Source organism: Rattus rattus, chromosome 6 (assembly GCF_011064425.1).
Source record: "Rattus rattus isolate New Zealand chromosome 6, Rrattus_CSIRO_v1, whole genome shotgun sequence".
In the NCBI taxonomy this organism is placed as follows: domain Eukaryota; kingdom Metazoa; phylum Chordata; class Mammalia; order Rodentia; family Muridae; genus Rattus; species Rattus rattus.
In genome coordinates, this window is record NC_046159.1 from 18,611,054 (window position 1) to 18,626,568 (window position 15,515).

At 39.7% G+C, this 15,515-nt stretch overlaps 1 protein-coding gene across 1 annotated transcript; it reads left to right on the forward strand.

Moving 5' to 3' along the window:
- The first annotated feature begins 4,182 nt into the window (after nt 1-4,182).
- Nucleotides 4,183-8,623, forward strand: LOC116903821 (C-type lectin domain family 2 member E-like). The gene is made up of 4 exons (XM_032906534.1): nt 4,183-4,301; nt 4,935-5,054; nt 7,714-7,898; nt 8,423-8,623. Exons 1-4 carry the CDS (start codon nt 4,214-4,216, stop codon nt 8,621-8,623), a joined length of 594 nt encoding a protein of 197 aa, XP_032762425.1. The 5' UTR covers nt 4,183-4,213.
- Nucleotides 8,624-15,515: the final 6,892 nt, after the last annotated feature.

A 15,515-nucleotide genomic window follows, 5' to 3' on the forward strand; every position in this document is an offset into this window, starting at 1 on the left:
AAAAATATGACAATAACTTGGCACCAATGTTTATGGTTCATAAGTTAAATATTCTGTGATATTCTGGCTCAGGGGTCATATGTCAGCTTCTGAGTGTGTTCTGAAGCCCTGATCGATCAGTAGGAGCTAGATTACAACAAATTTCTATCATCTGCATTGACCTGATATTTGAGTCGTAATGGACCCTGTAAAAATCTGTATATAGGTCATCTTAATCTGCAACAGCATACTTGTATATAACTTGGATTCAACTGTTGTCTTAAAAAATATAGATTTACTATAGCATACTGTATATAAGTTGGCTTCAATCCTTGTTCAAAAAAATAGAACTTATTAACATATATGTGTTTTATTGGTTATTTTACTTATTTACATTCCAAATGTTATCCCCTTCATGGTTTCCCCTCTGCAAAACCCCTATACCACCAGCTACCCTCCCCCTGCTTCTATGAGGGTGTCCCCTCACCCACCCTCCGACTCCCACCATACTGCTCTTGAACTCCCCTAGCCTCCACAGGACCCAGAGCTAGCCCTCTCATTGATGCCAAATAAGGCAATCCTCTGCTACATATGCAGCTGGAGCCATGGATTCCTCCATGTGTACTCTTTGGTTGGTGGTTTAGTCTCTGGGAGCTTTGGTTGTTTTTCTAATTGGGTTGCAAACCCCTTCAGCTCCTTCAGTCTTTCCCCTAACTCCTCCATTGGGGTCCCCCAGGCTCAGCACAATAGTTGGCTGTGAGCATCCACTCTTTATTGATCAGGCTCTGGCAGAACTTCTCAGGGGCAGCTATACCCGGCTCCTCTCAACAAACACTTCTTGGCATCAGCAATAATGTCTGGGTAGGTATCTGCAGATGGGATGGATCCCTAGGTGGAGCAATCTCTAGTGGATGGCCTTTCCTTCCCTTTCTGCTCCACTCTTTGTCCCCGTGTTTCCTTTTCACAGAAGGAATTCTGGATTAATGTTTTTGAGATGGGTGGGTAGCCTCATCCCTCAATCAGGGGCCATGTCTAACTACTGGATATGGTCTTTACAGGTTCTATTTCCCCTTTGTTGGGTACTTTGGTTAATGTCATCCCCACTGGGTCCTGGGAACAACATATGTTTATTGAATATGGTAAGTTTAATTAAGGTTCATAAATTCCTCTGTTTATAAAGGTCTATTCAGGTTAACAGAAACTGACTTAGAGATGTATGTATAACCAATTATGCCTTAACACTGGGCTTCTTGAAATTTTAGACAAGGAACAAAATATGTGTGATGAATTATGTATACTTGAGAAATAAGGTTTATGAATTCTTAAGGTCTACTCAGGCTAGCAGGAACTGACTTGAAGATTATACATAGCTTTTTGGTCTTTGTTAAACTTGTTCAGCTTTAGCTATTTAGACGCACTGAGTCATGTAAGAAAAGTCGGTGCTGTGTAATGATATACTATGAAAGTATCAGAAAAGCAAGGTTGCCAGTCCCCGTGGATTGTGTTTATGGGTTAATGTGGTTTAAAATTGCATTCATGGCTTGCTTCGATAACAAAGGATCTTCAGTTAATCATCAATTCAAATTTAAGGCTCAAACTTAACAGGGGTGAAAAAACTATAAACTTCTAATGTTATGAAAACTTGCTGTAACTGGTAAAGACAAATAAGATGTATAAGTTAATTTTCAGTTACTTTATAAATGATCAGATTCTTTAATGTGCTCAGAACTATGCCTGTAGTCATGCTAAGTACAATTACAGTTCATTCACAAAGACACCTTTGTTCATTCACAAAGACATGCTTCAGCCTTCTGTGTATGTTTTCAGGTTAAGACTGAAGCAAGTAACTAAAATCTAATAAAGTTTGTTTACAATCAGGCATACTTAGTAAATTAGATGATAGCCTTCAAACTCCTCAAAAGGATCTGCCAAATGAGTTCTGAAGGTGGTCCTGTTGGGGTGGCGGGTGGTTCCTTTGACTTTGAAAGTCCAGCCTTTTGTTGATGTGAGAAGATGACATATTCTCTTTTACAAGTGCTTCTCAGCTGAAATTTAGGACATTGTTCTCAGGGCCCAGGAAAGTGGAAATGCTGGTTGGGGAAGGAAGTCAGTAGTAACAGGGAGCCTGGGCTAAAGCTTCTAGTTACCATCAAATAAACCAGTCTGTGTAATACTTTGTTGCAATGAGATTTTACTCTATAAGGGCCTCAGATGCAAGCACTCCTGACTCAGAAAATCTTCACCTTTCTCTTTAATCCATGGTCTCTTTACTTGTTTGCCTTTCTATAACCATCTTATATGCTTATGACCTGACATTTCAAACTTATGGCTTCTATCAACCATAAGACTGAGATAAGAGGAGATAACCAGGAAAAGTGGGGATCAAAACCTTTTCTAAATGTTGTCTATGTACAGAGCTCAGCAGGAGCTGTCCAAAGGTTGTCAGAAGAGACAGATACCACTCAGGCTGTGTGAACTGAAAATTTATTGATTGAAAGTCAGTTGAGAGCTAGAGGAGATGAAGTTGGTGCATTTTTGGCTTTGCCATATTGGGTAAGTGGACATTTGTTAAAGCCACAGCCACAAGAAATACTGGTACTTTCAGTTGGAAGAAAAAAAATCCCATTTTGAGTTAGCTTGAGACACACTATTTCTAGAGAAGTGCTCTGGTGTTCTTGGGGTGACATGCTTAATTAAGCAACCCACTGTTTTCATAACATTCTCTTGGCTCTACCTTTTTATGCATTGTATACTTCACTTGTGTTTAAATGCATGGTTGTGAACATCATAGAAATGAAGCTGTTTGCCATGTAGTTCCCAGCAGCTCACTTCTTGTTAGGATTTTGATGACATCCATGCTGTTGCCTACCACGAAAGGGTTCTTGTTCAGTGACATCTAGTATGCACAACACATAAACACAGTAGTGCATTTCTAACAGATGGTATTAATGAGCATCTAAACTTCTGGATTGACTGTTAGAGATAATAGTAGCGAGACCATTTTGTACATGCCTTTCTGTGTACATGTAATTGAATATATTTACTATAGCATGGTTTGTGTATGCTTAACATTAATAGCTATGTCAAAGTCTTACCATACAATAACAAACACCGACACCATTGGGTGTACGTTATCTCTCCTGAAAATTCGTATTCTGGTCTTCTAAGACCAGTATAACAAATGCTTAGTGGTCTCTGTAGGGATTTATTCCTGCTCTCTTTCTAAAAGTCAAAACAGATCTATAAAACAGAGCAAAGTGCACATGTCACATCATTATGTTGTGTATTTACCTGGCCTTTGCTCTCTGTTGTCATTGCCCATTACGTCAAGGAACTATAACCCTGAACACATCTCTATGACACTGCATATATTGCACTTCCCAACATGCAGTGTATGCTCATTCCTGTCTTATCTATTACTTGGATCTTTGGTGCACTCTAGCACTTCACTGACATGGCTTTCCAATTTACTTACTGTAAAGCATAACGCAAGAATTTCTCTCACACGTATCTGTTTCTGCAATATTTCTGTAGTGCCCACTGAGAATGGAGCCACTGCTCCTGGGAGAGGTTCCTGGACCGATGAGGGCTCTGTAGCTGTGTATTCCCCTGTATCTGCATTTCAGCAGCACCCTCATTCTTCTAACCAACATCATAATTACTGATGAATGCAAGAATGGCCAATCTAGAGATTCTAAAAGTAAAAACATTCCAAAATTAAAATACAAGGGCTGAGTATGGTGACTTGCATTCTTAAGGCTAACATGTATAAGCAGAGGCAAGCTGTTCTCCAAGAACTGGAGTCCATCCTGATCTACCAAGTGAGACTGAGGCTAGTCAGAGATAAAGGGGGGCCCTGTTTCAAAATAAACAGTCCCTCCAATTAATACCAACATCTTTCATTGAAGCAATATTTTTTCTTAAAGGATCAGTGATAAGTAAGAAGCATTTTCCAATTCTCAGGCATTTATCTGTTTCGTTTATTGTGTTTAAATTCCACTTAATTTCATGTCACAATTTCCTACCTTGTGATTCTGTTTTCCTAACAAACAGAAACTATGTGCTGACAGGTGATGTGTTCAGGACTGAGAAGGAGTGATTAATGAATCACCATTCTGGGCTGAGCTTGTAAAATGCTTATCAGGAAGTACATATAGTATATAAGGCTTCACAGTTTTGCTTCCAACCTCCTCCTGAATTCAGTTGAGTCTCGGCTCTTCCTCTCAGCTCAGACATGGGTGCTGCAAAGATTGAAGAGGCTTGCCTAGGCATGCTGAAGATAGACCTCACTGCTGCAGACTGCCCGCAGGAGGGAGAAATGGGTATGTATTTTAATGCAATTTGGAAGGGATAAAGAGGAGTTTCAGGAGCTGAACATCCTGCCTGTTAACCTGTCATGATGTGTCATGGTGAAAGAAATCAATGTGGCAGAATTGTGGTTATTAGTACATGAAAGTCAGAAGTTCAAGGCCAATGTTGGCTAAATGTTGAGTAAGAGGCTGAGAGAACTATATTAGACCCTGTTCTATCTCTCTATGAATATAGCTAACTAGATCATTCACGCACTCACTCTACAGAACTGCCTAATGATATGTAATGATTTTTTTCTCCTTATTATTGTTACGGTTTCTTCAGTCTTAACCAGGTCTATTCTAATGGAACTAAGTCTACAGATAACTTTTTCCTTCTTTATCCCGATCTTCATTCTTCCTATTCCTTGCTCTTTTGTGGGCCCTTGGATCAATAACTGGAAGATTCTATGACAAAAAGTCTGTTTCCCTTTCCTCTAGTGTTCTGTGAGCCAAGGACATCATTTGTGGATGGAAAACTTCTGTGGAGGGGTTTGCATTAGGGAAGTAAAAGCCAAATCTGTACATGATTTTTTTTGGGGGGGTATATTTATATTATTCTATAAAAGGTTTTTAAGATTGACATTCGCAGATTTATATTTTCAGGTAAAAAACTTCAAGCAAAATGTCTCTGCGTCATTTCTCCTGCTAAGCTTCTCTGCAGCTATCGAGTAGTGATCGTGGTCCTCACTGTAGCTGTAGTTGCTCTTTCTGTTGCTTTGTCAGGTGAGTGACTCACTCTCCAAATCCTGCGTCCCTCTGTCCACATCCACATTGTCAGTTATACTCACTGAGCACTGTGAGCTAGGCATTGTGGGAAGGGCTCCAGAGAAAACACCTGGAAGTTCCTGTTCTCTGGGAACTTAGGTTCCAGCAGGAAGATGCAGTGAAGGAACAGCACAGGCTGTGGTGTGCACAGGAGGCCAGGCTCAGCCTCCCTGGGAAGCTGACATCCAGCAGGCTCTAGACAGCGATGCAGGGGACATGGTTCACCTGGGGGAACTGTCCAAGGCAGAGAGTAAGAGACAAAATCTCGAAGTAGGAACCTCAAGGAGTAGGAATCCAGAGCTGCAGCTAAAGGGAAGTGAGGACAGTGAGGAGTCATATGGTTGGGAAAGGTACAGAACCCTCTCATGACCCATAGTTAGAAAGTTCCAGAATATATGATTCCTAAAGCTTTAGTTGTATACTGTTTTTGAATAATGTGATAAAAATCTTATAAAAGTTTGCTGTTATTGCTAGAATAAATGTTCCACAAAATTGTTTGATAACTTGGTCTTTGGAGACAGGGTTTCTCTCTGTATCCCTGGCTACCCTGAAACTCACTATTTATACCAGGCTGGTTTAAACTTGGAAATTAGCCTACCTCTGTTTCCCACATGCTAGGATTAAAGATGTGTACCACCGTTGCCTGAATTTTTTTATGAAATCAATTTTAACTGCACCAGTGACTACTACACACATCTAAACAGGACAAACATTTGAAACAAATCTTACACTGTAACCTAAACTATTATGTAACCCTAAAAAGAGTCAGATAAAAGAAGGGATGTCATCCTCACTGCCTTTTACATGTGCCCCTTTCATTAAAGCCTTGTAGTGTTAGGTATGAGAAATGGGAACAATTATAACACAGTCCCACTAAAAATAGTTGGGGGACCATTTTCAGCATTTAGTATTTTGCTTCAAAGATCAATTGTTTCTTGAAACTCAGTAGACATTTGAAGAGCATCACGTTCATTCTGATATGTTACAGGAAGGAAAAGGAGAAGGTAGGGAATATCTGTTGTATTTCTATGATGTCCTCTGAAACCTTGCTGCAGTCAGAGATTCTTACACATATGCACACTGCCACCACCACCACCAACAGCAACAATACACATACAGACTTTCACAATTGCACACACACACACACACACACACACGCACACACACGCACACACAAACACACACACACACACATGCATGCACACAAACATTATTTTAATAGACTCACAGGTGAACCATCACACGGCTCCATCAACATAGCCACTCAAACACTTGCCAAGTCCCAAACCTTCGTATTTTGCTAGTGTTCATTCTGAAGCCAGGAAGATTTGTGTATGGTTTAGACTTCCACTGTCAGTCACATTTTTTACACTTCTTTGCCACAAAACAAAAACACACCAAAACAAAATAAAAAAATACCTATGGCAGAGTTGAAACTAGAAACACAATTCTGTTTTTAAACTTTTCACAACTTAAAGGCTGTTACCTGCATCCTGTCCTTTTTGTCACTTTATGTCACTTCTCCTTCTTCTCCTCTCTACATGGTATTCCATGCCCACACACATACAGCTACATACACTGTCCACTATAGGCTGAGACTGCATGTCAGGGAGTACAATGGGCTTGTTTCCTTGGAACTTGGGTGACCTTCCTTAATATACTTTCTAGGTCCCACTTGCTCTTTCCTACAAATTTCATTTACAGCTGAGTAACACTCTGGTTTGTACCTGTAAGACTTTTATGTTATCTGTTAGTTGATGAGCATCTGGGTCAGGTCCCTTTCCATTGTGTTATAAATACCGGAGCCATAAACACAGATGTACAAGGATCTCTCTGGTAGGGTGTCGAGTTCTCTTCATATATGCCCAGGAGCGGCCTAGCTGGGTCACATAGCAGGTCTATTTTTAAGTTTTCTGAGGACCCTCATTATGGGCTATATCATCTTGCACTTCTACCAGTAGTAAATAATTGTCCCGGTTTCTGAACATGCTTCTAAACAGGCTGAGTTCTGCCTGCCTTTACCTCTGTTCTTGATTACTGGGATTAAAGGTATATACCACCATTGCCCAACATGGTTGTCAGATTTCTTAATGATAGCCAATCTGAAATTATTTGAGCCTGCCAAGTTTTTCACACTGGTATTTCTTTATAGTAAAATCTAGACAAGTGAGGAGTTTCCTTTTTTGTAGACATGTGGAGAATGATTGTGGGAAAGGAAGCTAGAAGACTCTAGAAATCAGGGACAATCCTAAGGAGCTGATGGCCTAGAAACGAGTTCCTCACTGGGTATGGTGTCTTTGGTCCTAGCACTCAGGAAGCACAGCCAGGAAGATTCTTACAGTCTCCAGACAAGTTCAGCCCAAATTCTGAGATCAAGGTCAAGCAGCAGGACAAAGATAGATTATGTCTCAAAATACAACGAAGTAAAAAATTGCCTTAGAGCATCATTGGAAGGCTCTGGATTGGGGATCCTCATGCTAGGAGGGGTCTCCTAGTGATCAGTTAAGAAAGCTACAGTCCAAGCACACACCTCACAGCGTTGTTTGGATGGCTAGACAAAGGGACCAGATATGGAAATGTCTTTTTATTACATTTTATATCACTGTCTGCATTTTAGTGAGAAAGGAAAAACTGGTCATGGAGAGCTGTGAACCTTGCTATGCCACATGCCCAAGTGGCTGGATTGGATTTGGAAGTAAATGCTTTTATTTTTCTGAAGACATGGGAAACTGGACATTCAGCCAGTCCTCCTGCATGGCACTAGATGCCCATCTAGCTCTGTTTGACAGCCTGGAGGAGCTGGTAAGGATGGCGATCAGTAATGGGTTTGTTGGCTTTGTTGAATATGTACTGCCTTGAGATAGAGAGCTTGGGGCTGAAGCATGAGGAAGGATTCCCACTTAGGTAGATGGGGTTTAGGCAGAGAACAGTACTTTTCCTGATCTTATTGCTTGAGCCCTAATCTATTGCAGAGATCTGTTCTCGTGTAATTCTCATAGTGAGACCTGCTAGGCCAGACATACAATCTCCTGAGATGCCTTGTGGTCATGTAAGCTTTGCTCCAAGCATTCACATGTTGCATGCTGAATGTGGCATCTATTAAAAATGGCAAAGAAAATTGTAAATCAAGCACCTTTCCAGTCACAGTGGGATGGATGATCATCATTGTATTTTGGATTATGGGTATAAATGCTTACACTGAGAACTGAGGGTTATTATGGCTCCAAAGTTGATGACCCTCAGTTACAAGATGCTGCCATCCAGAGAAGAGGCTCTAGGGTGGAGACTCAAGGGTCATGTATTTGCTTTACCTATGTTATTAACAGAATTTTCTGAAGAGATACAAGGGGCCTTCTAACCACTGGATTGGCCTGCACCGAGCATCAACAGAGCATCCTTGGATATGGACGGACAATACTAAGTATAACAACATGTGCGTTTTCAGAAAATTTTCCCTTATACGGTTATCATCTGCTCTGAAAAGTGTGTGTTGTATGTGTAAGAGATGCAAAACCATCAAAGTGTAGTTTTGGCTCAGAACCAGAGTGGGTTCTTAAATTCAGAGCCAATTCCAGCAAACACTCCAAACTTTTGTCCTTTGCATTTGCTCCCATTTATTGGCCATCTTTCAACACATTTACTTAGAGTAAATCAAAAGTCTATACCTTCTGGGAGAGAAGTTTTCTGCCCCATGACCAATTGAAAATTTTTCTTTGCTGGTGTCAGAACTACAGGTGAGCAGTAGGGGCTCCAAAGCCCAGGAAGCCAATGCAGAACTGCATGGGTAAGACTGCATGGGTCTTCTGTTTGCACTGTTGGACCTGTTCACAGAAACAGAGACTCCTGGGATATTGATAACATCTTTAATCCTCCTCATCGAAAAGCTCAGAGAAAGCTCTTGTGTGAGCATAGCTAGCCATTTTGAATGGAGCCATTTCACTGAATAGTAAAACACAGACATTCATGCCAAAGCCATTATAAAGACCTTCAGGAAATTTAGTAAGAATTTGGTTTTTCTCACTTTTATAACTTTACGTAAAATACTTTGATAGAACTAAAAAATCACCCTCAGTGATGTCATCTGTGGCCAACAATTTGAACATGGCAGCAAACACCAGGCAGTTCCCTGAACACACATTATAGGGTTCAACAGGAATGAGGAGTAAGGAAGGTGTGGTGTTAAGTCAAACCCTGATGATAAATTATTCTCAGTGCTAAACTAGCACAGGTGTTTGAATGCACTGTTGGTCATTGTGCAGTAATTATTTTTGTTTTTGATTTGGGTTCTCATCACGAGGAAAAGGGAATCTGCCTACCTGAATGAAAGTGGGATCCAGCAGTGGCAGGGGCTACACTTAGGAAGTGGATTTGTAATAAGCCCAACAGCTACACTGTACAGTGCCCAATAGATGTAAATCCAGACTAGGGAATGTACCAAAACATGCATGAGAATCAGATGCTCTGTGACCTGTTATCTACAGTTGCTTCTCTACTCAGGATCTACCAAAGCCATTATCAAAATCCATCAATAATCACATTGACAGCAAAGATGAAAACTAGCTTAGAGGGTCATAGATATACTACATAAATTTTGGATAGATAATTTAAAATCAAATAGGTGTTTGGGTATGAGTTAGTATTGATATCTAAAACTATAGTATAAAGAAATCTGTGTTAGTGACTTCCATTTTATAATCAGGTATGAAATTTTTCATTGGCCCTTGCTATGAATTCAGGGGCACTAAAAATGTGGGTGACTGAAACCATGGAAATGATTCTGTTATCACAGGAAAGATGATAATTGTTCTGTGGCCTCCAAATATTATAGTAAATGCGGCCATTATTCTTTTCATAAATTCAATGACCAATCTGAAGGCAGATCTAAACAGGCTTAAAAACCATGCTGTACACTGAGATTTAATACCATTGTCAAATATTTTTACACTTTCCTTATCAGATTTTTAAAAATTGAAACAGACTAAGAATATGATACAAGCAAATGTCATTTTATTTTCCAAATTGAACTTTTTTGAGAATTCCATACATATGCATGACATTTGAATTTTATTCTTTACTAGGTTGTTTTCAGACCAGGAGACAGTTGATTACTGAATCCCCATCAAAGCATGTGATACCTAATCTTGCAATCATTTATACATTGTTTAATTTTTAGGACAAAATATTTGAAATTTTTGGATGTGCTACACTGTACTGATGAGTCCCAAAAAGGACGAAATAACAGGTCACTCTTTCTTCTTAGCTTTATAACTTTGGTTTAAACCTTCTCACGCATGCTAGGCAAACACTGTACTACTGAGATTTACCATCAATCCATTTTGTAAATTTGATTTTTTAACAAGGTCACTCTGTAGTTGCAGAGGGCTGGGATTACAGCTGTGAACCACAACAGAGGCCATAGCCTTGCCCTACTAAACTATTAGTTCAGGGACAGGGACATGACACTGATGGTAAAGGCACCAGCTACTAAGATGATTACAAGAGGATTGTTGGGGGACAGTAAAGGGGGTTGGATGGGGAGGGAACACCCATATAGAAGGAGAGGGGGAGGGGTTAGAGGGCTGATGGATAGGAAACCAGGAAAGGGAATAACATTTGAAATGTAAATAAGAAATACCCAATTTAATAAAAATGGAAGAAAAAATTAAATCAATCAATAAATCAATCAATAAATAAATGTATAAAAAAAGAGTTCAACATCTGGATCCACATGTTGGAAGCATAAAACCATCCACAGTACATTCTCTGTGAATTTCAAGCTTGCACTGCATCCTTTAAAAATATTTAAAGTTCTTTTTTGTAGTAGACTGTGTTTATTTTAAATCTGTATTTTTTATTGGTTTTTGGGGAGTTCTTTGGGTTTTTGGGGGGTTTGTTTTTGGTTTTTGGTTTTTTTGTTTTTTGTTTTTTGTGTTTTGTTTTTTTGTTTGTTTGTTTGTTTGTTTGTTTTTTGACACAGGATTTCTCTGTCTTGAGTCCTGCTTTTCTTTGTAGACAATTTGTTCTTGAACTCAGAGATCTGCCTGCCTCTGCCTCCATGGTTCTGAGTTGATAGGTATGTACCACCACACCACCACTGGGCTTACTCTGCTCATTCTTAGATTAATACAAACATATCTCATTCAGAAAAACGCTTTTCTGTGTTCTATTCATACTTCGTTGAGCTCTTTCTGCTTTGCAGTCCATCTTACTTCTAGCAAACTAAGAAGAAAGATTTTGTATGTGTCCACTTCTGTATTCTCAGAGAACAGCACAGTGTGTCAAACATGGGACTGTTTAACCATACATGTAAGGAAGGTGTGTTCTCATGGCAGTAGGATTTCATGTTGGATTATATAGATAATCTGTTACCAGAAGATACTTTCTTAGACAAAAAAAAAATAAACTAATGACTTTATATCATTTAACAGTGTATGGTTGTTGTGAAAGACTTTCCTAGGCATATAACACACACAACACTTTCACTCCAGAGATGGAGCCCAGATCAGACTAAATAACATATATCGCCAAAGTCAACATGGCAAACTGATAAGTATTTATTGGTGTTACTTATAAGAATAAGAGTGGGAGGTTACTTATAAGATCAGAATTGCATCACTGACATGTGCATCACTTAAGCCAACCCCAGCATGGGAGCTCACAAAAGCTGGAAGTCTGGGACACGATGTAGAGCCTGCAGTGTGCTGGAGAGTACCTATCTTAGTTAATTTTGTATTGCTGTGAAGAGGCACAATGACAAAGGCAACTTATAAAAGCTTCGTTTAATGGGAGCTTGCTTAAAAGTTCAGATAATGATTCGATGACCACTACAGTGAGGAGTACGATAGGAAACAGGGAGGTATCCTGTTGGAACAATGGGTGACATATTGAGACAAAAACCACAAGGCAGAAAGAAAGTGAACTAGGGATGCTGTAGGAGTTTGGAAACCCAACCCCAGTGGCATAACTCCTGCAATAAGGCCACATCTACTCCAACAAGATCACAACTCTTCCAAACAAGGCCAGATCTCTTAATTTTCCCTAATAGTTTCCCCTATTGTGGACTAAGCATTCAAATACATAGCCTATGGGACCCATTCTCATTCAAACCACCACTGTGTCCTTTTCTTGGGAGCCCAGTTGATCTGTCATCTTCTAGGCGATCCTGTTAGTTTCTACTTCCTCCAGGCATTTGAGCTCGACTAGGAGTGACTCTCAACAGTCCTTACTCCATAGACATGCCTGGAGAGGGCGGGGCCTAGTGAATCTGCTCAATAGCAGGGAGTTCATGAAGCCATTTTGAGTTGTTGAGTTCCTGTCTTCCTACATTCTCTTCAGGATGGACTATTTCTGTGAGGACACTGTAGTACTACAATATTAATTCACAAGAGAAGTTTCATTAATGTAACCCTGGCCACTATAATATGTATGTACAAACTGGGTTCTAAGTTACATATCAAGAAAATATAGATTATCCTATTTATAGTTCAATGACTTAGAAATTTTTGTAGCAGCTTTCACAAGGCATCTCCACATGTAAAATAGGACAGTGAGCATTTACATTGCTTGTAAGCTTATCTATGAACATGTCTCACCAGGCTCAACACATCCTTATTATCCTGGTCTTCCACATTTGCATCATGGAGATGAAAATGGAAAAAAAAAAGCAGTCATAGTCTTCATTAGATTGTAACCTCCAGGTGACACTGGCACCCATGGTCACTTCATGGTCACAGTGTTTCCTGTGGCATGCATTGTCTAGATGAAGTCTCTGTGAGTTTGATGCTAGCCTGCTCTACATATCAAGTTCCAGAGAAACTAGAACAACATAGAAATATCCTGTCTCAAAACATAAATAGATAGATAGATAGATAGATAGATAGATAGATAGATAGATAGATAGATAGATAGATAAATTATAAAAATGAAAATAGAGACAAAAAACAACCCCAGGTTTTTTGTTGTTGTTGCTGTTGCTGTTGTTTTGGTTTGGTTTGGTTTGGTTTGGTTTGGTTTGGTTTGGTTTTGGCTTGCTTTTGGATATTTTATTTGTTTACATTTCAAATATTATTCCCCTCCCTTGTTTTCCCTCCACAAATCCCCTATCCCATCCCTCTTCCTTCTGTTTCTATGAGGACGCTTCCCCCACTCACCCACCCTTCTCACCTCACGGCCCTGGCATTCCCCTACACTGGGGAATCAAGCCTTCACAGGACCAAGAGCCTCCTCTCACTGATGCCAGATAAGACCATCCTCTGCTACATATGCATCTGGAGCAAACTGGTCTACAAAGAAAATCATGGCAGGCTACAATGCCATGCCATGCCTACTCCAACCAACAGGGAAATGAGAATGAAGACAGCTCACACCACTGAGGGATTCAGGTCCTATAATTAGTTAGACCCTTCTCCGTATTTGACCACCTGTCCTTTAACACTATGAGACAGAAAAATGTATTGGTTCTCCTCCAATGCAAATTCAGAAGTAAAGCTATTAGTGAAAGAAAGCTAGATAGTCTCTGGGTCTGAAGTACACTTGACTGCCATTCCTGGTATACTGAGGTATCTGGATACAATGCCCAGGTCCTGCTCAACATTCAGGTACCCAGGGAAGGCAAGAGAGTAGCATCTGCAACCAGGGCCAAAAGCTGATGACTTCTGGAAATCTAATTCTCTCTTGTTATTCAGGAGCCAACAGCTATTGGCATCTGACAATTAATTCCTTCTGAGAGCAACAGGGGAAAAAAAACTCAGTTACTTGGGTATTATCCTCTTTGACTCAGGGATGGCTCACTGACCAGGTAAGAGGTTCAGAGTTCATTAACTATTTGTGATCCAGACAGAAAAGAAAGAAATGAGAGAGAGAGAGAGAGACAGAGAGAGACAGAGAGAGAGAGACAGAGACAGAGACAGAGAGACAGAGACAGAGGGGGACATAAATAGATACCTATATTTATACTGGATGAAGTAGATAAGGCAGCACCATCACTTTATTATTGTTCTTGGATTTTATACTTTCTCAGGATAATTGATGATGTAGTGTTTTTTTTTTAAACAGGCATTTTATCATTCCATAAGTTCATCGTAAGTTTAAGGCAATAGTCCATGCAATAGATCAATAAGCATTAAAGAATGACAGCATAATTTTTGGCATATTTTTCTATTAGGACTAGTACCTCACTAAACATTCATTCTTTTTCTAGTTCCATAAGTTCATTATAAGTTTAAGGCAATGTTTTATGTCATAAATTAGCATGGTTTTGTCAAGAGATAAATCACCTGCCTTGTATTTCATTGTTTTAAAGTCTTGTATAGACTTCTTTATTTTCTGTCCTTGAATTTTCTGTCCTTGAATCTACAATAAAATGCCCATTCCCACTTTGTGACCTTTAATAGCCAGATAGTGTCCTTACTCCTAACGTAGAAGAAATGTTTTCCTTGATTGTAAATTTGTTCAAGCCTGTTTCCTTTTCCTAGTACAATTAGTTCCTCATACATGAAGGTTTACAGAGCTCTATTTACAGTTTTTATTCTGTAGGATGGATGAGATGATTTGTACCAATTTTGGAGATCTTTAAAATCATGATCATCAAATACAAATTCATTTACACAGCATTAATACATGAAAGTACATCTTCATATTGATTCTGCAGGAGATCTGCGCAATAGGATGGGCTGAGGCCAAGGAATCATTAGTCAATGTGATGGTGACAAGAAAGGCATATCAGCAGCAAGAAGCAACACAAGGATGAAGACTCTGGGTCCCTGCATCTCAGAACACATCCATCACAGTCATGCAAAACGGTGGACTATCTCCAGAAAACTTGCTTGCCATAGACTTTTCTATGTGGTGTCTGACACCACAAAACTCTGCACAGGAGAAATCATTTTGGGGATATCATGGGCATATTAATTAGGCATTTTCCCTTGAGGGCCCTCAGAGGGAGCTTATGTTAGTCCTATTTATAGTTTTTAGGATTGGAAGTAGAGCTTATTATTTGATAAGGTTAATTCCCAACATGTCATTGTGGCTTAGCATCCTTGCACAGCCAGCAGTCCAAACCTATGTCCAATTGAGAATTGTTAAAGATCGAGATACTCTTTCTAGCATCATGAACACTGAGAAAGTAAAGGGAGGCATTGAAGGAGAATCAGTGAAGCTTAGGAAAGAGTTTTTAGGAAGACATTGACCCAAGTGAAGTTTTGGCCATGGTTGGATAGGAAATGACTTGGGCTTAGCTATATCATGTTGGGAGATAGGGTTTATTCTGAGTGTTTGCTGTCTGGACAGTTAATGAATTTGGAGGAGTCAGTAGGCAGTGGATGTCTGGCAAGCATTTAGCCTGAGGAAAATTTGGAGAATGAGATGAGATTTGTGGGCAACATGTGATCTTAAAGGAGGAGCAAGAGCCTGAGGGTAAGG

What these genes read in the sequence shown, in the direction of transcription:
- LOC116903821 (XM_032906534.1), top strand. Translation starts at nt 4,214, where the DNA reads ATGGGTGCTGCAAAGATTGAAGAGGCTTGCCTAGGCATGCTGAAGATA. An exon ending in TCTTTCTGTTGCTTTGTCAG is followed by an intron (nt 5,055 to 7,713) that starts GTGAGTGACTCA and finishes TCTGCATTTTAG; the next exon opens with TGAGAAAGGAAAAACTGGTC. An exon ending in TTGACAGCCTGGAGGAGCTG is followed by an intron (nt 7,899 to 8,422) that starts GTAAGGATGGCG and finishes TGTTATTAACAG; the next exon opens with AATTTTCTGAAGAGATACAA.